Below are 23,774 nucleotides of genomic sequence, written 5' to 3'. Positions count from 1 at the left end.
TAAAAAACTGGCATGTTTACAATTAGTAGGAATCGTTAATTTAAAAAGTAAGGGATACCAGTATTTCAAATCCTTATTTTTATAAATACAAAAATAACAATAGTAGCATATAGACCATAAGTTTGCATCAAGCATCTGTCTATTCTGATATCAAATAAACTAAATGACCTTTGGTATATTAATACTATATTTACATAATAAACAACAAATGCATTCCACTTTAATCACGGATATTTATACAGTACACTGTCAGTCTCGTTTTTATTAAAGCCATTCTAATTATACAAAGTACAGATTGAAATGCTGTTTAATAAAAAGAAAAACACTTACAATAGACTGATATTGTAAGAAAAAAACAGAGCAAGGTGCTTTAAAAGCAAGCCTGGATTTTTACATGAGGATTTGTATTTTTAACGAAAGGGGCAGAAACAATGGGCAAGGCTAGTTTAGGCCTGTTTACCATCACATCTGCTGCTAGTCTCTTATTTGAAAAGGGCACCTCATTCGAACCCTCAAACCCCCTGGCTACAGGCTGAAACAATATGACTAGTAGTTGCAATGACGTAACTATAAAACTAGACATCAAACTGCAACATAATCACAACAGCGCAAAAAATGCTTCTCCATGGAAGACTCCGCAACATCAGGCCTTGTCTTTTGAAAATCATAGGTGTGCTACAAATTGCACTCCTCAATACATTCAGGGGTGCTGTAGGTGTGCTGTTTGTATTTTCGTGTGTAGAAGTTTACCAAATTAAGGCGTGTTGTAAATCGCACTCCTCAAGGGCAGTTTAGGAGTGTGTTAGGTGAGTGATCGCACTCACTCGCCTTAAAAGACAAGGCCTGCAACATGGATGCAGCAATTGGCTAATCAGATAGGTCAGTTTGAAGGGACGCACACTATGACTGCATTGAGCTTATCTACAGTTTACTCATTTTATTGCTATTCAACAGTTAATTTTATTATTAAATATATATATTTAAAATAATATATATTCTGATTTGTGTGGTTCTTATTCATAATATTTTAGGTTAAAATTATTTTTAAAATAGTTTAGTTATTTTTTTAATAGATATACAGCAGCAGTGGCTATTTTTTGGAAACCTGTCCTGTTGGCATTTTTTCGCTGTCACCTAATTCAATAGCTAATTCTTATACTACAAATGGTGGGACACGCCCATTTTTGCCTATAGTATAGAAGTCTTCTAAAACATGTAATGTCATATTTGATAAAGTAATCAATATGATTTTTTAGGTGTTCATATGCTCGCCCTGGAGGACCTATAAATAATTAAATTGATAGATATAGTGTTCAATAACACTAAGACACTATCAATTTCTAGACATATATCTAAAATTTACAAAATTAAGTCCAAAAAAGACATCACTGCTAAATTTGTTCCTATACACTTGGGCTACCTATTCATAATTTCATCGACGTCGCGTCAAATGTCCAGTTTATTGCGAAATTTGTATAGTAGTTCGATAGTAATTAGAAAATGAATGTCAAATTGGTATATCCTTGGCAAATTATGACTTAATTTAAATGGACAACCAGCAACTACAAGTGATACCTGATAGGACCAACTGTCATTGACACTTATTGTTACCATAGATAGATTTTACAAATAATATTTATTTTACAATGGTCAAATAAATCTAAGGGTCAATTAAATGAACAACAGATATAATATAAATTTACATTGTTGAAAAGTTATTATTTTTGGTTTTTGTATTCATATCAATTCAAAATTATTGTGCTGCATAGGCAAATTTGACCTATAAACAGTAAAATAGAATTTAAAAAAAACAACACTTGTATACTTTAATGATTATTAAATTCAAAACAAATGCAACAAGTATGCCAATTAAATGATGGTATAACAAACTTTCTTTTAACTGAAATTTGCTGCAATAAAAAAAAAGTCTGGTACTACGACAAAGGCTGTGCAGTATCATCCGCCATCTTGCAGAACAAACAAGAAGAAGATTTAATACTGGAGAGGAGTGCCACCAAGAGATCTGTGCCAACTTGTAGTAACTCAAGAAGAACGAGCTCTATTACAGGTTAGGAGTGGCATGAGAGACCTGGTGGAACACTCAAATACAAAGAGCTCTATTACTGGGGAGGAGTGCCATCAAGAATCTGCAACAAACTTAAATTAAGAAAGAGCTCTATTACTGGAGAGGAGTGCCATCAAGGATGTGCAACAAACTTGCATTAAATCAAGAAGAAAGAGCTCTATTACTGGAGAGGAGTGCCATCAAGAATCTGCAACAAACTTGCATTAAATTAAGAAGAAAGAGATTTATTACTGGAGAGGAGTGCCATCAAGAATGTGCAACAAACTTGCATTAAATCAAGAAGAAAGAGCTCTATAACTGGAGAGGAGTGCCATCAAGGATCTGCAACAAACTTGCATTAAATTAAGAAGAAAGAGATTTATTACTGGAGAGGAGTGCCATCAAGAATGTGCAACAAACTTGCATTAAATCAAGAAGAAAGAGCTCTATTACTGGAGAGGAGTGCCATCAAGGATCTGCAACAAACTTGCATTAAATTAAGAAGAAAGATCTCTATTACTGGAGAGGAGTGCCATCAAGAATCTGCAACAAACTTGCATTAAATCAAGAAGAAAGAGCTCTATTACTGGAGAGGAGTGCCATCAAGAATCTGCAACAAACTTAAATTAAGAAAGAGCTCTATTACTGGAGAGGAGTGCCATCAAGGATGTGCAACAAACTTGCATTAAATCAAGAAGAAAGAGCTCTATTACTGGAGAGGAGTGCCATCAAGAATCTGCAACAAACTTGCATTAAATTAAGAAGAAAGAGATTTATTACTGGAGAGGAGTGCCATCAAGAATGTGCAACAAACTTGCATTAAATCAAGAAGAAAGAGCTCTATAACTGGAGAGGAGTGCCATCAAGGATCTGCAACAAACTTGCATTAAATTAAGAAGAAAGAGATTTATTACTGGAGAGGAGTGCCATCAAGAATGTGCAACAAACTTGCATTAAATCAAGAAGAAAGAGCTCTATTACTGGAGAGGAGTGCCATCAAGGATCTGCAACAAACTTGCATTAAATTAAGAAGAAAGATCTCTATTACTGAAGAGGAGTGCCATCAAGAATCTGCAACAAACTTGCATTAAATCAAGAAGAAAGAGCTCTATTACTGGAGAGGAGTGCCATCAAGGATCTGCAACAAACTTTCACTAAATCAAGAAGAGCTGTATTACTGGAGAGGAGTGTCATCAAGGATCTGCAACAAACTTGCATTAAATCAAGAAGAAAGAGCTCTATTACTGTCATGGTACCTGCAATAATTTGAAACACCAAGCTCATACCAGAGAGGAGCACCAAGAGGGAAAAGATTTTAAGAAGAAAATCAACTTACATCAGAGTCAGCACCCTTATCTCCACCTGGGCACTTGAAGGTGACAAATTCATGGCATCTTTTGTGGACTACAAAACAACACACTGAAAAGATAAAAACATGATTATTATTCTTCAAATCCAATTAAAGCTTCTTAATTCTCTTTATAGTGGTGAAGCAGAGCAAGATGAACGATCACACAAACACCGCATACAACATCATAGACATTCCGATGATGTCAATCAAACGTAGCAAATGTATGATTATATGGAAACCATAGTTTTTATATAAATTGACAGCTCTGAGTGTTTTGTCGCATTTTTAAAAACAACAGTATATTATGGTAATAATAATCATCATATAATTATTCATGAAAATATGTATTAATAATACACTGGAATTCATTGGATTGGAATCTGATGATTATATGTAAACGTGTACTCAGTGATTGAATTCTACAGATGGTTTAAAAAGATTATTGATCTTTTATATGATTTATATGCATTTTATGTATTAGTTATTTTCAAAATTAAAATCATTGCATGGTCTTACATAAAGATCATAAAGAATTAATAGCCAACAAATAAACAAATAATTTTCCTGACAATGTTATGTTTTGGTTTCAGTAGGGATTACTTCTCCTCTAAACAATAAAATACTGCATAAAAAACCCCCAAGAAATCAAATCTTGTAGAAAACTTTCTGAACAAAATCAAACAATTTTGAATTTTCTTCATTATTTTAACGAGTATCATCCCTTAATAACCAGGATTGTCATTAATATGTTAAATTCAGTTGATGCAGTAATTGGATTAATTATAACTATACCTGTATGAGTCGCAAAGTGTAAATTTAGTGTTCATTAGCAATTGGGATATTGCAGAAATATTTAAATAAAGATTGTTCAGTGAACGTAACACAATCATAGGAGCGCATAAGTAACTGTAACTGACACAAACAACAATTTCACTGCATTATTTGATTGACTATTCGGTTATAATCATTACTGACTCGAAATCGATAAGGACAGGATTTAATGTCGTCAACATGATCAAACGAAGCATATGGAAAATCAACAAACAATCTGTCACGCAACATGTTTATCCTTGTGTGCAACACCAAAGAAATTCTATTCATCTAGAGTACAATTTAACATTATAATGGTCTATGAATTATGATAATAAAAGAAATATGGCAGACATGTGACTTTAATCACTCAGTAGCCTATAGTAGAACCAACCCCTCCTTTTTGACACGCCTATAATATTCAGATGCCACCCTGTTAACGGGACGCTTTCTAGTGCAAAACAAAGTAGGGGAAATATGGTACTTTATGAACACTTTATAAGTGGCTATACAAGTATGTTTAAATTAAGAGGATGTACTTTAATAGCTTGTTGGGCTCTCAAACAAGTTTGTATTTCACTTCCCAAGATTCTAATCTTTTAAATTTTGTTTGAAGTTAAAAAGTAGGCCTACACACCAAGATTTGTTCAATGTATATAAAATAAATTGAAATATCAGTTTTAATTTCAACAGTTGGTATTTGTTGTGGAAATTAGATTTTAAAAAAAACATAAAAACTTCCACTATACAGTACTTTATTTATCACTGTAAAAGCGTTGTGTTCCTCCTGAGTGACGGACGATACCATTGTCTTGGAGGGGAATCCTTAAAATGTTATATTACTTTTTGAGTTATGTTCTCCTCTTGAGGGGTAAAAGGCCTATGTCGGTTTATCCAGGTAAGCCAGTCACGACATAAATAAATATTAATTATGTTGAATGCAGGTGAAATATTAAAACTGTCAATAACTTGGTAATCTACTGATTTATATTGTCATTGTTGCGTAAGATAAAAACCAATGATCTGAAGGAAATGAATCAAAGTACAGGTGGTTACCATGGTATTTTTGGAATCAAAATTGAGGTTATTTATGGAAATAATGGCTGAAATTCAGAAATCAACTTTCTGTCATCTCTTATTTTTATCAACAGAGGGTTGACACAAAACACATGATTTCATTCAATCCTCTTTATAGTCTTAATATGCATTTATACCTAGATTTATAGGTTTGTTTAGTATTATTATAGTCCAATGGCTCAAAAATTAGGACCTAGCCATAGTTACTTAACTTGACCAGGCCTAACTGTTAAAAGCTGATATTCATTTGTTAATACCTACCTTGACACTGTAATCCCTGTCGGCCAACCACGCCCCTGAAAAAAGAAAAGGACAATCTATTAAATAATATGTAGGTTTAGTTGTGGCCATCTTTAATATAATTTACCCCTGCAGTAGTCAGAATCCCATTAAAAAAAGAGATACAGTATTTACTCCATGATTTAATAATGGTTAGTATTACTATCAGACATTCATATGTCTAGGCATTTTCCAACTAGATACCTTTATTTGAACAGCTAATATTGTATGCACTGTTGCGACTAAAAACCTTCAATTTGAACAACATTCGACCATTGCTTTTTTAAGGGAAAGAAAGGAAAGGAAATGCCTTGGGAAAGTACAAAACAACATACAAATGACTTTTAGTAGAACTTTAAATAATTTCTTTAAATACGAATTGCTTCCGCTGATAATGCTTAAAAGACAGAAGAAGTTGGCAATTGTCTTTACCCAATAGTCATATAATAATTATATATTTTCTATGACGTATATATTGTTATTTGTTAGAGTTCCAAGTACTTTATACCAGGGCTGAGCGAACCCACTTGCCCGACGCCCGGGACAAGTGTTTTTTTACGGTCGGACAACCACATTTGACATACTCTCTTGTCCCAGGACAAGCACTTTTGAAATTTAGGAAATTAAAACTAAGAGCACAGAAAACCATGTGCCAACACTTAGCCATGTGCATTAACAAAAATAGCAAGCTTCTTCAAAGCACATTAAACCCAGTGCATTTAATACATCACTGATTGGTCAATGACCTGAGTCACATCATTATAGATTACACGATTTTCTATTTGGGGAGGTAATTAAAACATTTTTGGACCATGCAGTGGTTGAGACATAGATTAACTGGGTAATTAAAAAATGCCCAGTTAAAAAGAACCCCCGTAATTAATGGACTCTACCAGGTATTGTTGATCAAAACAAAGAACTTATAACACAAGAATCTTCTGTTCGTCCGAAGCGCGTAACAATTTCGAAAGGCATTGTGGGATAGAATAGAGCTATGGGTGGCGCCATTGTGAGCCATGGAGTAGGGCGCCCGCATCAAATTAGAAAGTCAAAATCATAGAGGGGATCTGCTAATACTCTAGGGGGGGTCGAGTAATTGACTGAGGAGTAGGGCGCCCGCATCAAATTAGAAAGTCAAAACCATAGAGGGGATCTGCTAATACTCTATGGGGGTAGAGTAATTGACTTCCTAGTTTGGAGGAGGCGCTTCTCCATGCTGTGAAATGGCGTCGCCCAGTTTGACCTTTTAACCCTGTACTTCCGATACTGTGTTTTGAATGCAAATTGAAGAACAGGAGATTCTTGTGTTATAAGTTCTTTGATCAAAAATACCATGCATCAACATGGAGGCTGTACACACGCGAGGAGGTGCTAGGCCCAGTATTTTCATTTTTCTCTGTACATCGTGCATGGAACGGACAATTGATAAAGTGGTTTCATAGGGAAAAGAATGTTTTTTTATAAATTTACCTGTGAAATGCAACAAGCTATTTTATTTAGTGAATTGGATAATAACAAAAACATCCTCTCTCCGTACAGAAGTTGTAGAGTAGGAGGCCTAACTTCTAGAGTATGGATGGCCTCCTGGGGCCTGGAGAGGAGGTATTTTTCTCTCTCTCCATGGTGACGGTCTAGGCCTAGTGTCTGGATGGCAAGCTTTAATTAGTATTGGGCCTAGCCAGCCCTACATTAATTAGGTATTATTTTGTTAATTAATTATGCCTGAACAAAATAGAAATTATTTTTAAAAAAAATTTGAATACCTAGGCCCTAGGCCTAGCTAGCCGGCATATCTACGGAAAAGATCAGTTCACATTTATGACTAGGCTATGATACGTTTGTATATAATAAACACCATAGTTTTTTTGGTAATTCAATTCTTTTATTTTTTATTTACTAACTACTATTTATTAATTAGGCCTACAGTACTCACACTGTTTTGTTAATAAAATAAACCTAAAAATGACCGTTATTTTTATCAAAATATTGAGCAGGCTAAAAAAGTCTAGGCTAGGCCTATAAACTACTGAATTTTAAATAGACAATAAACACTTGCGTGACATTTGTTGACACTTGTGTAATTTTACGCCTATTGCGCAATAAAGAGGGACAAGTAAATTTTTTTCTCGGACAAGTGAATTCCGTGCAGGTACTTGTCCTGGGACAAGTGAAAGAAATTGAAATTCCCTCACCCCTGTATACACACTCTGTATTATACTGCTAATGCAAGTAAGACCACAATATCCTTGATTTAATATACAAACTATTTAGTTTGAGTATAAATTGGTATACAATAGGTGAAATGATTGTTACCACAATACTATTGGTATTTAAGCTTCACTGACTTTATTTGTTAAGTTAATCCTAGCATTCAAGTATTGGTATGTTATACAACAGGACACCTTGCTGGTGTTCTAGTTTTTAAAACATATAGCCATTGTGTTTGAAGAACCTTTTCTACAATTTTGAATACAATTGCAAGCAAATTCGTAGATGAAAATGGACAATGTTGATATTAATCGTGTAATAAATATGGTAAAAGACTGTACAAGTTACAAAATAAACAACCAAAAGTGATATTTGTAGTCTATGAGTGCCATTTTAATACCCGGATCAACACTTCCTCCTCCCCTGCACTTGACAAGCATAGCGTAAACAGTGAGGTATTCTTGGAAACAGTGGTGGCCCACCAGAGAGCCCACACTATCTTGGAGGTGCAATTTTAAGATTTTTATTAATTTTTGGTTATGTTCTCCATTCGGATGTCACCAAATTCCAAATGTGTGCTATTAACACCCCTATCCATTAATTGAATAGTCCACAAACCCTACATTCATATAAACAACCAACATTTCAAAAAATAAAATGTTCACCCCCCCATTTTTCTCAATTTTTTTAATCTATATAATGTACACAAAAAGATTTTGTTATATTTTGTTGTAATAAAATATTATTATTAGTTAAATATTCGACTCTCTCTCTCTAGATACTCTTCATAATCTAAGAACACATTTCTGTGCTTTGATTGGTCAATCAACACCTAATTATCTTGAAATAGATATCTCTCATCGTATTAATTAAGGTCAGTGACGTACAGATATTTAAAAAAAAGTAAACAAAAGGTAATTTTAAATGTTGATATTTATACCCATAATGAAGCTTCCTTGGTGTAATGGGTGAAACACTTGTCTTGTCATAAAAAAAAGCTGTCATAGTTCGAATCCAATTGTAGGTTTATATCACACAATGGGATAATATCCGCTGATAACTAGTTTATGTAGGCTACATCATGTTCTTATTTGAAGACTGTATTTTTGTTTTATTTAATTTGTGTACAGTACATACAGTACTACATACACAAATATATAGAACCCTCCTTTTAGACAACTCTATACAAGTGACACCCTTGTGAAATGAATGATGAGCACTATATGTTGCAGCCTACACTGTTCAGGGGACACATACCTATCAATAAAACATTTTTTAGGTCTTAAATGCATCCCCTTAATAGAGGTTGTACTGTATTTTTAAATACATCATTAAAGTGAACTTCCTTTCTTTTCGGATTAATGATATAGCCACTTTGAACAGTATAAAATTATAATTTTTTTACCAGACATCAAAGATAAAAAAAACCAACTTGAACTTTCAAATTATAATTTTCAAATAGACGGTTGACCTTTAATATCAGATAACTACCAACCATTAATATCCTCGTTTACGCAAGACGAGCCCAAATACTGTTATACTTTGGATATAAAGTTTTACAATAGTCATAGATCCACAAATTATAAGAGGAAAACTCTGATTCAGTACTTAATATATGCACCATAAATGGTAATGATTGGAACAAATATGCATTAAGAATTATAAAATATTAATAAATGAGAATTGACTTTTCCATGCAATATTCTAAGGTCTAATTTTATGGTAAAAAATACAAATTATGTAAATCAGATAAAAAAAAATGCTTTAGGCAAATAACAATTGTTTAAAAGTCGGTAAATTAGATTTTATTCTCATCAACTTAATAATAAACAATATGGAAGGTTGACACGTAGATTGGGAAGGGAGAGGGGGAAATGAGAAGGGGTAAGTATTAAATATTCAGATGCCTCACATAACCTTTCCATCTGTAATTCAATTGATACATAGAATGCAATAAACATCCAGGCCAATCATTTGAAGCAACATCAATCATCCACGACGCTAATAAATTAAAGTATGGTATCATACTTGTATTGATATGTACATGGTGCTACCACTTAGGTCAAACATAGGGAAGCATATTGATTTATAAGTGAAACATTATGTTGCCAGTCAGTAATTAGATTCGACTAGCAAAGTAAATATACCTACTTTAAAAATGGACTGTTCTAAGTTAATGAGGACATTGGATATGGATAGTGAATCTCATCATCTTTTTCAGATGATAATTTCAATATGTGCATTACTACTGATGGAAAATTGAACTTCAATATTCCAATAACATGCTTTCAACATAATGTCACTGCATAGAAAATAATTACAAATGACTAAATAGATCATCAGTTGGCAATATACACCTCGTTGTTTTATGTAGGCTACATATGGTTGAGATCTTTTGAATATTTCCAGGAAGCTAATTAATACTACTTACTGCAAAACATCCCACAGCCCATTTTGTTTGAAAGACAGTTTGATGAGTTATAATACATATGTGATCACTGCAGGCATATTTACATTTTTCCGTGGGGTTACAGTATAGGGTGGGGGTTATTATTGCACCAACATAGCAAACATCTACAGACAGGACTTTCTTAAAACAACCCATTTATTGGGTTGGGGTTGAGGCAATGGAACATTTATAATATCCCCATTATAGCTTACAGATCATTGACAGATGCTGCAGTCCTAGAAAGCCCATCATCCTTTTAATATTAGAAAAGTTCACATTCATTTTAATTCGCTGTAACTGTATTTACTATTAGCACTGTCTCTTTTATGTGTGCAAACTAACTTTGGGGTTGGGTCAACCGGCTCCACTACAGTGATTAGGTTCACTTAGGTTGACACTGCTCTCCCCAATTTCCGATTTTTTTTGGTTATATATATATTAAAATAGAATAAATAAATAATGAAATATATATTTATATATACTTGTTTTCAACTGGATACAATGCTTGCAGTTTCCTTTGGCAACCATGAGCACTGATTTATATCCAATGGAGTGGTATGCTTCTATCTTTATCGTTTAAGTGTTTATTGATTTGACACCCCTGCATTAACCATTCGGCCATTGACCCACTCAACATTAAAACAATAGTGTATCTAACATGTTATTGTTAAAGACTTTTGACACATTTATATCTCACTTAAAAATTTACAGTCTTTTCTACAACACAGCAACTACTCCAAAGTATCCGACAATAAGCGAAATGTCATATTGTAATATTGGCCTGGTGTGTAATGGGAATATCACAATGAATAATCATCATCTGAATTATAATGAGTTTAACAGGCCATACCAATGAATAAACATTTACAGTTAGTTAACATGAGCTAAACTAGTAGGCCTATATAATTTGATTTGCAATGCTGTGTCAATGCGCCATGTCATTTTTTATGAACTCTGATCAACATTATTAGTTTATTATATTTTATCATAACTGTATTATCTTTCACTGTACAGTATAACACAGTATGATATACCGCACAGTACAGTTTTATCACTTTAAATCAGCCTTTTAAATTACTATAACATCATCATCTGTCCTAAAGCCTAAAAGGTAGTTTTATGTTTAGAACTCAACAAAACTCAACTCCTAAAGGGACGATGATGACTAAGGGCCTGTTCAGACCTACAGAGTTATGCTTTCGTATTGTACGCGGTGTACTCCTTAGGTCTAAACCACGAAAAGATTAGTGGAAGCCACCTCTTACGATACTGATCTTTCGTTCGTTATGACAGCTCAAGGTACAAGGATAGTACTTATGCTTAAGCTATGATACGAATGTCATGCAACAACGATTTTGACAGAGCTAATCAAATTTACTCCTGTATCAGATGTTTGCCCAAATCGGTGAAACTTCAGTTTCAACAAAAGCGTTAGTTATAATAAGACATTGCTTGCGACACGAAAGCATAACTCCATATAGATCTGAACATACCCTAAAGCAAAACTGAATAGGACTACAAGGAATCAGTGTGTGAGCGATTACGTCGAAACATGCAACTGATTGTAACTAGTTGTCGTTATCATATCACATATGCGATACGATTCACATTGCCAACATCAAACAGTCAACTGTATCATAGCGGTTACCCATATCGTATGTGACGCAAAATTTTCAGTTGTGTTATAGTTCCTTTAAGTTCCAGAAAGGTGGAACCATGTTCAACTGAACGCAACTGCACTTATTTGTGCAACTGTGCGTTACTTGGAGTTGCTGTTTTGTTCAGTTGATCAGAGCATTTATATTGACAAAGTTGAGTTGCATTGAGTTTTGTATACAAATAGTATAAAAATATTTCTCTTGTCGTTATTCGGTAGATACACACCTAGACTCTTAGTTGTAGTAGTTGTAGACTTAAATATATACGATATAAGATCAGTTAGGATAAAAATAAAATTAAAGAAAACAACTTTCCATTAACCATGACAACAATGCATCATTAGGTATTAAGCGTTCACCATGGATACTTAAGGATGAATTTGTTTAAATTGGGAGTTTAACACAAAAAGTTTATATTAGCTACAGTATCTTGTGTAAACAAGAACTATATTTAGAAAAATTAGTAATTAAAACTATTAGATATGGGATCTTTATTAGATCGTTTTTACCATTTATGAAATATTTATCTCCCACTAATCTTATTTATCTCCCACTAATCTTATTTATCTCCCACTAATCCGCCCCTGTTTATTGAATACAGTCTCATGTTATAAGCATTATAAGGGGCAGTTTAGAAAGCAGAGGTTGAACCCTCTGTGACATTGGCATGAACAAATATCTCCCCAAGATCAATGCATATCAAAATCAAATACAAGAGAACAAACAAAGGACTTGGTCTTTGGATATTTTACATTGAGAGGAATTTGATAAATTTGATATATAAATTGACTTCTAAAAATGTCAAGGGGAGGCCTACAGTATAGTGATTGAAACTAATATTACCATATGGTCCAATAATTATGAATAGAATGTTTACATTGGAGTCTGACATATGGCATACAAATAATGAATGCTTGGAGCGTGGACGGGTTGTGGGGGTGGAGTTTGTACGGGTTGTGCGGGTGGAGTGTGGACGGGTTGTGTGGGTGGAGTTTGGACGGGTTGTGTGGGTGGAGTTTGGACGGGTTGTGTGGGTGGAGTTTGGACGGGTTGGCCGGGTGGAGTTTGGACGGGTTGTGCGTGTGGAGTGTGGACGGGTTGTGTGGGTGGAGTGTGGACGGGTTGTGCGTGTGGAGCGTGGCCGGGTTGTGCGGGTGTAGTGTGGACGGGTTGTGCGTGTGGAGTGTGGACGGGTTGTGCGTGTGGAGTGTGGACGGGTTGTGCGGGTGGAGTGAGAAACTTTTGTTTAAGACCTGTACAAATATAGTCTGAAAGGTCAGAAATTCCCAAAAGCAAATTATGCAGAATGAAAGGTAGCTAGACAAAGAAGACCTATTATAAAAGGAATATTGATAAGTGAACCCTTACATTTGACATTTCATAGTATACACTTCAATACCTTGCACCTTACTTCTGCATAACCAGGAATGAATACTTGAGGAAATTCCATTATTAATTACTAGCATCAACAAGATATCAAAAGTGACCCTGACTCAGGATTTAGTTAAAAACAAACAAATGACCTGAATTGCAAGTATTCTACAATAATTTGTATTGTCATAATGGTCTGTAAAATATACAATTATTAATCCATAATTCCAAAATGTTTTCACCACAGCTAAAGCTCCAAGAATGCAATTTCAGGAAAAGGTTCATTATTCTCAAAATATTTTTACCGGAGCTCCAACAATTGCGGAATGGGGCCAAAGTATACTTGCGACAATCTGCTTGTTAAAAATAATGCACTTGTTAATTGTATGACCCACTATACAACCTCCAAGAGAGGTGCATCATTTGTCTGATGTGCATCATACCTTATGAATACTTTGCGTCAAAAAAGTGCTTTACGCTTAGGTGACCATGACGCACCCATTTTGACCATGTTGTTCATGATATAGTGACAGACATTGATACACCATTGTTGTGACATACCATATAGGTTTTTTGACGCACCCCTGCGTCAATAATTATTTGTAAATGACGCACCCATGATGCACCTTTCCCGGGGGGTTGTATAGTGGGTCATACAGTTGACAAGTGCATATTAAAGGCTCTGATACTTTATTAACGCTCCGATACTTTATTAATTATGTCCTGCTGGACCCCACCGAAAGGGTAGTCTGGTATGGGACCTGAGAAATAGAAACCTTTCTCTCAACAATTCTCTCTGGTATGGCTCTCTGTACTAACTCTGAGTGAGGAAAGTATTTTCCCCACCCAATTGTTGAGACCAAAGAGAGGCCAAATTATTTAGTTAGGCCTAAGTAAAATACTAGACCAATTTAGAGCTAGTTTAGTTTAGACCTGATCTATAACAGACACCTGTAGCTCTTTCAGAATCAGACTATTCCCACCCGTTGAGATATCAAAAAGATAAAATAACAACTTACCAAATGAAATCTTTGCAATGACTGCAAAAGGTCGGCTGTTTGAAGTACCGCGCGATAAATTCGTGGTCTTTGACTTGATGAACATTCTTCTGTCGTAGAGCTCCTCTTCTGGCGAATCCTTTTGGTTTATTTCCAGTAGTGGACATGTTTACAGATATCCCATAAAATGTTTAAAATGAAAAATGTACAGAGAATTTCGCCCGAACTAGGCCTAGCCTGGGGTTTGTAATCACCTCAGTATCTTCCGCTGATAACGAAGGCTAATGATAAACTGTTGAGATACTACCTTTCTCACAGTGTAAACGCAAAGCACTTAACTCACGTTCACATTTATATTATCCCAGCCAACCTGCATAACATTTACCTGGTATATCACCGGGGAAGGCACGATTATCAGAACAGGGAGATTTGATCGCATTCAATTTGCCACTGGGTTTCAATTTCATATAATGGTCAAATATAGGAAATAGAAAATAATAAACTATTTATGAACAGACAGTCTCAACGTTTTATACAATTTGTTTATTTTATCTTTATCGTTTTAAGTGTGGATTACGGGAATTAAGTACAGGGCTCTGGGACTTTTGGTATTTAAGCCGCTATGCAATAACATAGGTGGCGCTGTTTAACTTTTATCATCATTCAAAGTCATTTTTTTATCGTTCTTCACTAGATTCAGGAGTATCTTATCCGTGAATGATTATTAATCAATGTCCCCAAAGTTTTAGTCTTTTTGGACTGAAACGATGAATGCGATAATTGTGATATAATAATGTGTTTGCAAGGTAGGCTACCGTACACTTTTTGAATTTATAGTAATAAAATAATGTCAAAAATGTTACAGTGAATTCTTTAGAAAAGTTTTCGTTAGCATTTCAATTAGACTTTGGATCAAAAATAAACTAAAAAGAAAGAAAAATGAATGTAAACGCAAAAAAAGTCAATGTGGAAAAAACATGGTTTTATATCTCCTAGCCTTTTTGATTTATTTATTTTTTGATTAAGTTTTTTTAAAGATGACACTAGATGTTTTAAAATTTAGCTATTTTACCACTGATGTTATTATCATCCATTCTGAAGGGTTTCCCACTGTTGGGGACATTTGAAATAGATTAAAATATTACAAATAAACGGGGATGAGTTTAGACAATACATTTTATATACAGAATAATTTTATTAATTATGTTGTGTTTGGAGATTACGCAAACCATGGGTACAAGTAACACCTTTCTCAAAACGAAGACGAGAAAATTTCATCTGTTAAAATACCTTGGTCATCTTCTTCTTGAGAAATTCTTCAGTTGTAAAGTTGTCGTAAACATAGATTCATTCAGCAATGTTTATTTCTGAAGTTAATAACGGATCAATAACACGTTTAAATCATAACTAACATAAGAAAAAAAGATTCTTGAAACAGACGAAGGTTAATAATAATAAGCATTTATTATGCGCCATATATCCAATAAATGAGTGCTCATGCGCAGTACATACATGTATAAAACCATTATAAGAATTTTAAAAAATTTAGAAAAAAAGTTGAAATACCATAAGGTCTACGACAACTTGAAACGGAAATCAAAACGGTTTAAAACATGTTAAAACGATTTTAAAAGGTAAACATTTACGCGTATAATTTTAAAATCAATCAAATGTTTTAATTAAACTCTAAATTAAGTGTTTTAGAGCACGTTTAAAACGTATCACATAATGTACGCGGTAAACTGTTCCATAACATTGGTGCAACCTAGGTTAGACTATATAAAAATAAAAAAATATTTAAAATATTTCAAAAGAGAACCTAACTAGAAAAGTCGATTGATGAACAGCACCCTCTTATTTGAGATCTATTTTGAATTGGATTATTCTATTTTGACTTTGATAATATCATCGCCAAAGTTTATTCGAGCAAAGTGGGATGCAATAATATACTATTTAGGATATACTACAATGTTTTCCAATACCAAATTTACTACAATTAATGGGACACATCGATAAATAATGCATTTTATACCATAATTTGGCATGGTATGTCCAAGGATGATTATAGTAGAAAACACAAATAAATATGTATCAGCATCAGAGTGTTATCAACCAAATTAAAAAGGCGTATTTCATCATACAAAAAATTAATGTTTGATCAGTTTTTAAATGAAACATAAACTTACGAAGGAGACAAAATGGTAAATTACTGGAACAAAAGTCTTTAACAATTGAACCAAAAGGATGTAAGTTTACAAAGAAAACAGCACATCTTTAAAAATATCAAAATATTCAAATTTTTGGGTTTATTAAGTGTTCTTCATTGTTTCAAAAAAGGAGACAACATGATGAATAGCATAAACACATTTTTCGTAGGCATTTCAAAGATTCCAAATACACTGCATTTAATAGGAACACAAAGAAAGGAAAAAAAACCCGATTTTAACTTATTTGTCTTAGAAAATGAAAATAAAAATAAATAATATAGTAACCTTTAATGAACCAGGAAACAATATTTATTATTTTAAAAGTTCGATACACTACCTTAATAGAGAAGCGTGGAACAACTTGAATAAAACCACTCGTCCCTGATAAAACCAAATATGTGAGATGTTTACGCAGAACAAAGGACAATACAAAGCTGACTTATACTTTGTTACGGTATTATTATAATATAAAAAAAGGTGACCTCCACAGCAGCAAAGCTGTACTTTATAGAAATCTTTTTATCATTGATTAGGCCTACAACAAATATTCAGTAAAATTTGTTTACAGAATTTTTGTTCTTTTATCTGATCTATGTAACACTCAGACCGTATACATCTCATTTTATGAATGCCACTACATCTATGATTAATAATCTAAAAATTCACCTGGAAAATTTAAAAACGAAAAAGAAAACTGCAATTTTACTCAATTATAATGATGGGAAAGTTCACAAATTGAACGACTAAAACGTCTCAAACAGTAATCAATTAAAGTCATATATCTAGATTTTATGATGATTATTTTTTGTTTTTTCGTTTTATTTTATATTAGGCCTATTACTGTAGTTATATACTTTTTTATATCGGATTCTTTACCACGTTGAACACCGGTTCTCGCCAGATCACCAACGTTAAGCTAAGTTGGGCCGGGTACCTGCTTGGATGTGAGACCATCTTAGAGATTGAATTTCAAATGCCAGCTCTACAGCTGGCATTTGAAATCAGCACTGCTGATTCTTATGGCAGCCCCTACATCAGACGTGTTGGCATATGCCTCTCCTTTGGTTAAGGTGGACACTGGACAAAAGAAGCCCTTGATCAAATTGGACCAACCAAGGTACCTTAAACAGCCATGGCTTAGTTTCATGTATAAATAAATATAAATAAATATTCTCTACTTGTTCTATCCGGGTAGTAAGTACCGTATGGTAATCAGTGCATCTCACAGATCTGATTAAGCTGGTAAGTGTTCCACAATGGTTGGTGTGATGATGTCTTTTAAATATGAACGAAAATATGAATATGAAATGAAATATAAATAGATTTTTTAGTACTTTTTACTAATTATCAGTAAGATGTTTTTCTTTTTAAAAATAGGAGTCGTGGTAAGACAAAAATACTTTGGAAATTCCTGAATCTATAATAATTTTGAAAGTAAATATATACGTTGTTGGTGACGGGACATGACGTAATTCATATTTATTTTGTAATGTAAATTTCATATTCAGTCAATAAATGAGGAAGTTAAGTATTTGTGCGAACAGTATCAGATAAATTCTATATAAAAGGCCGTTAAAAAAGTATTAACTACTTTCTAACTAATAAACATCAGATTTTATTCAAATTCATTCTCGCCAAACGTAAGTATTTACTGAATCAAATTGTTTAGTGGATAGTGGTTGGTGCTAATTCAAGAGGCCATAACAGTAATATCACACTTTTAATTAAAATCTCTTTTTCTTGTATAAGTTTCATCCAAAAAATGTATATCTTTTTTAACAAATCGTATACATTAAAATATTAGTGTCAAACAAGGTAATGCATTGTATTACCTTACCTGTTTTACTTTTTATTTCTTTTATAGAAAACTAATAAAAATGAAATACTATGTAATGTGGGTTATGTGTGTTTGTAGTTATAGCAGCAGCAACTTAGTAGCAGCCCAAACTGGTGAGAAAATATTGGTTATTTGGTCTGCGTTCCTCCGGAGGAATTATTATTGAAGTAATACAAATATTTCATAAAATAACTTCTCATTGAAAAATAAATCAATTGCATTGTAAGTGGCAGGTTAGCAGAAGAGTATAGGGTATCAAAAACACCTGTGTTGGAAGAACAAGATCTCTTAGAATTTATCAATAAATAAATAATCATAACTGTTCTGTTTTTCCGTCAAATGAAACAATAAGTAACTTTCACCGGTTTTGCAGTGGAGAATAAATACTAGTAAAGTTAGTTTGTGTAAAATAAATTATGAGAATTTTTCAGAGAATGGTATATATGCTTATAATGTTGAATAAATTTAACGATGTTATTCACGGATGTGATTACCGATATTTCCAGTAAATCTGAATATCAACTACGGTAAACTTAACATCATCAAGAGTTACAGCGTAGACAGCTTGAAATATGTAGTTTTGTAATGTAAGATTAAATATATTTTATGTAAACACCTTTTTTATACATCTTTTTCTTTTATATAAGGGTTTAGTTCCTGTTTAAAAACACCCTCCCATCCAGATAATGGTGTTATACTCTATAGTCCAGGAAGCCCCGGCAATCTTCCAAACCTAATGCATGGGACAAGAGCTCAGTATTTATGCAATGTCGGTTACACCAATATTGGACCTCAACTTGTAATTTATTGCTTCAATGGTACATGGCTTGGATTAGATAACGATGAACCATCTATGTGTGTTAAAAAGCGTAAGTAAGATAAATATATAATAATAAAAGACTTGATAACAGTATAATCCGTATACTTTTAATTGTAGTGTTCTCCTAGCTGTTAATATCTACGTTCAATTGACAACAAACTGCTTAATTCGAAACTTGTGTTGTAGGCCTACACTTATTCGTCTGAACTGACTTGCTGCATTTGCATGCTTTAGCGGTATACACCTTTTAAGCAATTCAGTTTATATGTAATTTCTCTCTTCCCTGATTATTTCAAATATCGAAACACAATACAGAGGTAATGACTGATTTGATACATGCAAAGTTTGAAGAAAAGTTCAGGAAAGATCATATCAATTACTTCTCGAACTCATCATTGAATCATTTAAGCCTCCTTTGAGAACTTATGATAGGCCTAACTAATGATGATGACTATCAATAAAAGTAGAAAAGTGAATTGTATTCTATAGTTTTCTACTCCAATAGTTATATGTAACAATTTATCTCAATTAGTTATGATAATATAAAATCTCGCCGTGTTTATGATCCTTAGATAATAATGATTGCAAGTCACCAGAAGGTAATTCTAGAAGGAACTATTTGATACAAACTGGTAGCTTCAGAAGTGCAGTAAAGTACAAGTGTGTTCCAGGCTACATTTTGCATCCGAAGGATAGAACTGTATCAAACTGTATCAACGGAGGATGGACACAGCCTGCACCACATTGTGTCGATCCATCAAGTAAGTAAGAAAAGTAGGAAAAGGTGTCAATATGCCTATTTCATTTCAAGCACATTTTAATAAATTCAGCAATGACAAAATAACGACAGTGGATTGTATTAAGGTAACACTTATACAAGAAGTTGCTTGTATCATGCAAGATCTCAAAGAAAATGTTTCATAAATAAAATTCCGATTACACTTGTGTATCAGAATGTTGAAATCTGAAGAAAGAAATATCAAGATATATTAAAATTAGATATTTGAATTAAGATATAAAATCATAACTCATTTTACCAAAACATTGTTTTTCAGTCATCTTAACATCACCAACACCAGATGATCCAGATGGTAGGCATATTTTTATTACTAGCTAGGAATGATAGTAAACAAAATAATACACTCTCTTCAGTATTTTATATAGGCTTATAATATAAATAACCTTTTCATTTTATTTTTAATAATTTGAATGTTTATATTTCATTATAAAAATGAATGGGTTAATAGTATGCTTACGTGGTGTCAGATAAAATACAAATTAATGAATATTGAGAAAGTGTACATTGTAAAGGAACGACATTCAACAAACAAGCCTCTTTATTTTTATATGAACTACATCCATGAAAACTGGACTATTTTCCATAATAACGCTGCAGTATTTCACTCAATATATGATACCACCATTCACTCTTCATAATATACTACCTTCGCATTGTATTAAGTTATACATTATACATCATACAATTAGATAATCGAGCTGCCCACAGGCAATCCGGGGTGGAACCTTATTGACGGCTACTCTCCACTCGGCGGATTATGTTGAGGAAATAGGTCATACATTATTCGTAATTTTTGCCCTAACTGCATTGCATTGTATTAAGTTATACATGCATTTTAATTGTAGACGGAACAGGAAATTCGTCATCGGGTTCTCTGTCACCAGGAGTTGTAGTTGGAATCGTAGTAGCAGTTTTGTTAATTCTTATCGTTGGAATTCTCATCTATTGTACGCGTTTTCGAAACAGTAACTAGTAAGTATAGTATTATTTTATGTTTGTTAGCGTATACTTATATAACTTATCAACAACATTACGATTTCTTCTCATAGTGTTTGAGATGGACACGACGCTGGGACAGCTATTGAACTGCCACAAAGGTTAGATATGTTTGCTTGTTTTTTCAATCATAATTACCGTACACATAACAAAATATAAATTTCAACAATTAGACATTTGAAATCACGGTCAATTTCTTAATGAAGTTGCCATTTTTTCCATAAACATGTATGATAGGGATGATATGTGTGTATATAGTCTTTATTCATTCTCATAAAAGATGCTGTGCAAGTCCAGCTAGCTAAGCTATTCCCTGGTGTATTAAACTTATCTATTAACATAACCAGGCCTAGGCTTATATGTTTCTTCTTATAGGAGGATGCCTTCAGACCAGTGGATACAACACGCATCATATTTTCTATTATTGTAAAGCAGAAATCATGGATAATCCATGAGACTAATTATTCACATGGCGTCAAGTTGTTTGGTTCAATAGTATACACCTCGGTTTATGTGGGCGGAGCTCTTTCAAACCCTATCGAAATATTTATGTTTTTAAAATTGAGAATACTGTAGCGTGGTGTATTCGAGATCAACGTTTATACAACGCTATATAACTATTACTTTAATTTTAACATTTTGATTTATATAAATTGGAAAATAAAAGCTGTAACGTTTATTAATATTTACATTAATATACAATTAGATAATCGAGCTGGCCGTAATCGGATATTCTCTCCTCGAATCAGGGAGATTAGGTTGAGTTATATCTAGGAAATAGGTCAGCTATTTTGTAATTCTTAATAGAAAATAATTAGGCTCATGTATTATTCGTAATTTCTTGATAGGGCAAAATAATGTATCAAGCCACTTTATTTATAAAAAGTGGTGAATATAGAGGATGGAATATGCGAAGGTAAAATATAACCTTAGGATTTTATGGGAAATGTTTATAAATTCTATAAATAGAGTAGTATCTTATGTATCTTAGTTATAAGAGTAGTATCTTATGTATCTTAGTTATAAGAGTAGTATCTTATGTATCTTAGTTATAAGAGTAGTATCTTATGTATCTTAGTTATAAGAGTAGTATCTTATGTATCTTAGTTATAAGAGTAGTATCTTATGTATCTTAGTTATAAGAGTAGTATCTTATGTATCTTAGTTATAAGATAGATATTAAAGCATCCTAGGAAAACAAAATTAGGATTTAAAAAGTTTAAAATTGTTTAATGTTGCTGTTAATTGTTGTTTATAATTTTCATTATTATTGGATTTTCTTTTGTATTGTTTATGATGTTAAACGTTTTAGATGATTTGTTTGTTTAGTTTAAGATTTAATTATGTTTTTTTATGTATGATGAAAACTCAAATTTACAGAATACTCGGACAAAATGTTGTGTTGATAAGTACATGTTGAATAAATATAGATTACATCATTAACTTTACATTTTCCTGGGCTTTGTTTTTCATGTGGTATTTGTCATATATTTGTACAATAAATTTGTCAATATAAGAAGATTCAGGTGTTTTAACAATTCACGTATGATAGCATGACATCATTGCAGTATTTAAAGAAAGGTAGTGGTTGATTGCTTTTTTTGAGTAAATAAGATAAATACAATAAACTGTGCCACTGACGTCACGTCATACTTTATACAATGTTAGTGTATAATAGACTGGCGGAAAGCTAAAGTAAAACATCAGTACATTTAGATCTTAATCTCATCGAATCACTTTTTAAGCGAAGAATTCACAATGCATAAAACGAATGTTTATAAACCAACAGCGCATTACACCAATTGCTGAGAAGGCAAGATTAATCGGAGAAGAAAGAGTGAAATTACACTCTTCCCTGGATTAATCGAATACTATGGCCCTTAAAAAAATCTTATTAATAATCAAGCATAGCGGATGTAACTAGTGCCATCACAGTTCAGCAAACTTTGAATTGTATAAGCAGCAACAATGTCATATTGTGGGTGAAAGTCGATTAAGGATATAATGTGAGGTACGCTGTACGAATTATGCCAAACTCTGAAAATCCAAATTTTCATTAAAGATTTCCTGAAACATGCTCTAATTTGATTATAAATTGATTTTTGACAAATGTTGACGCACACACGACATGTGTATGTACCGGTACTGTGTTTTCTTCTTCTCAAATGTTGACCATTTAATTACCCGAAGTGTATGTGTATCTGATAAGCGGTTGATACGGTAAATTCACAAAATGGCGCCTTGATCGGTGGTTGAGTGATCCTGCTGTTTCCAAATAAACACCAAATAAACATTTAGGAGGAATGCTACATTAACAACAGGACACTTAAAAAACAAAATAAGCACTATATTAACATTGAATATACCAGGAAACATATATTTATTTTTTTAGAAATGTGATACACACATACCTTAAGAGAAGCGTGAAAAGTACTGTAAGCAATAATTATTTTGGCGCACAAAAGGTACAATACAAAGCTGACAAAGCATTATTTGTTTGAATTTATGATATTGTTAGGAAAATGGAAGATGAGCTTTATAGACAACAACGCTGTACTTTATGATATTATTTTTATCCGTAATTATTAAATGATAGTACAGTTTTGTTATAGAATATTATGTTCTTTTATCTGTGTAACACTCAAACCATGTAAACAACTCAGTTGATGAATGCCTTTTCAACAAAATGGAAACTTTTAATTTAATATTACTCACATTGCAATGTGAAAGTTTAGGTCTACAAATATCTACAGACTTTAGAAGTCTCAACATTTTAAAGTCTCATTCGTCACGAAGTCTAAAAAAAAAAGAATTTTGCAGGTAAATGAAAATGCAGTTATGTGAGTTTT

General features: G+C 33.0%; 2 protein-coding genes across 4 annotated transcripts in view; one reads left to right on the top strand and one right to left on the bottom strand.

Moving 5' to 3' along the window:
* Nucleotides 1-14,928, bottom strand: part of LOC144840543 (protein kinase C-like) — an 88,456-nt gene extending 73,528 nt beyond the window's left edge. For 2 of the 3 annotated variants that reach the window (XM_078696379.1, XM_078696380.1), the window contains exons 1-3: nt 14,288-14,926; nt 5,565-5,599; nt 3,402-3,484 (exon numbers count right to left, since the gene is read on the bottom strand). In XM_078696379.1, the coding sequence (XP_078552505.1) occupies nt 3,402-3,484; nt 5,565-5,599; nt 14,288-14,433 (264 nt within the window). In that variant the 5' untranslated portion in view covers nt 14,434-14,926. Of the gene's footprint in view, nt 1-3,401; nt 3,485-5,564; nt 5,600-14,287 lie in introns of all 3 variants that reach the window. The other variant, XM_078696378.1, reaches the window with a different exon arrangement.
* A 3,412-nt stretch (nt 14,929-18,340) lies between these two features.
* Nucleotides 18,341-21,926, top strand: LOC144841367 (CUB and sushi domain-containing protein 2-like). The gene is made up of 6 exons (XM_078697686.1): nt 18,341-18,423; nt 18,958-19,179; nt 19,703-19,891; nt 20,186-20,221; nt 20,775-21,026; nt 21,301-21,926. The coding sequence occupies exons 1-5, from the start codon at nt 18,351-18,353 to the stop codon at nt 20,900-20,902; spliced, it is 648 nt and encodes a 215-aa protein (XP_078553812.1). The 5' UTR covers nt 18,341-18,350; the 3' UTR covers nt 20,903-21,026; nt 21,301-21,926.
* The last annotated feature ends 1,848 nt before the right edge of the window (nt 21,927-23,774 follow it).

The sequence above is a fragment of the Antedon bifida genome, chromosome 4, assembly GCF_963402885.1.
Source record: "Antedon bifida chromosome 4, ecAntBifi1.1, whole genome shotgun sequence".
Taxonomy (NCBI): Eukaryota; Metazoa; Echinodermata; class Crinoidea; order Comatulida; family Antedonidae; genus Antedon; species Antedon bifida.
Note: the sequence above shows the minus strand (reverse complement) of the source record. Positions and strands in the feature narration are given on the sequence as shown.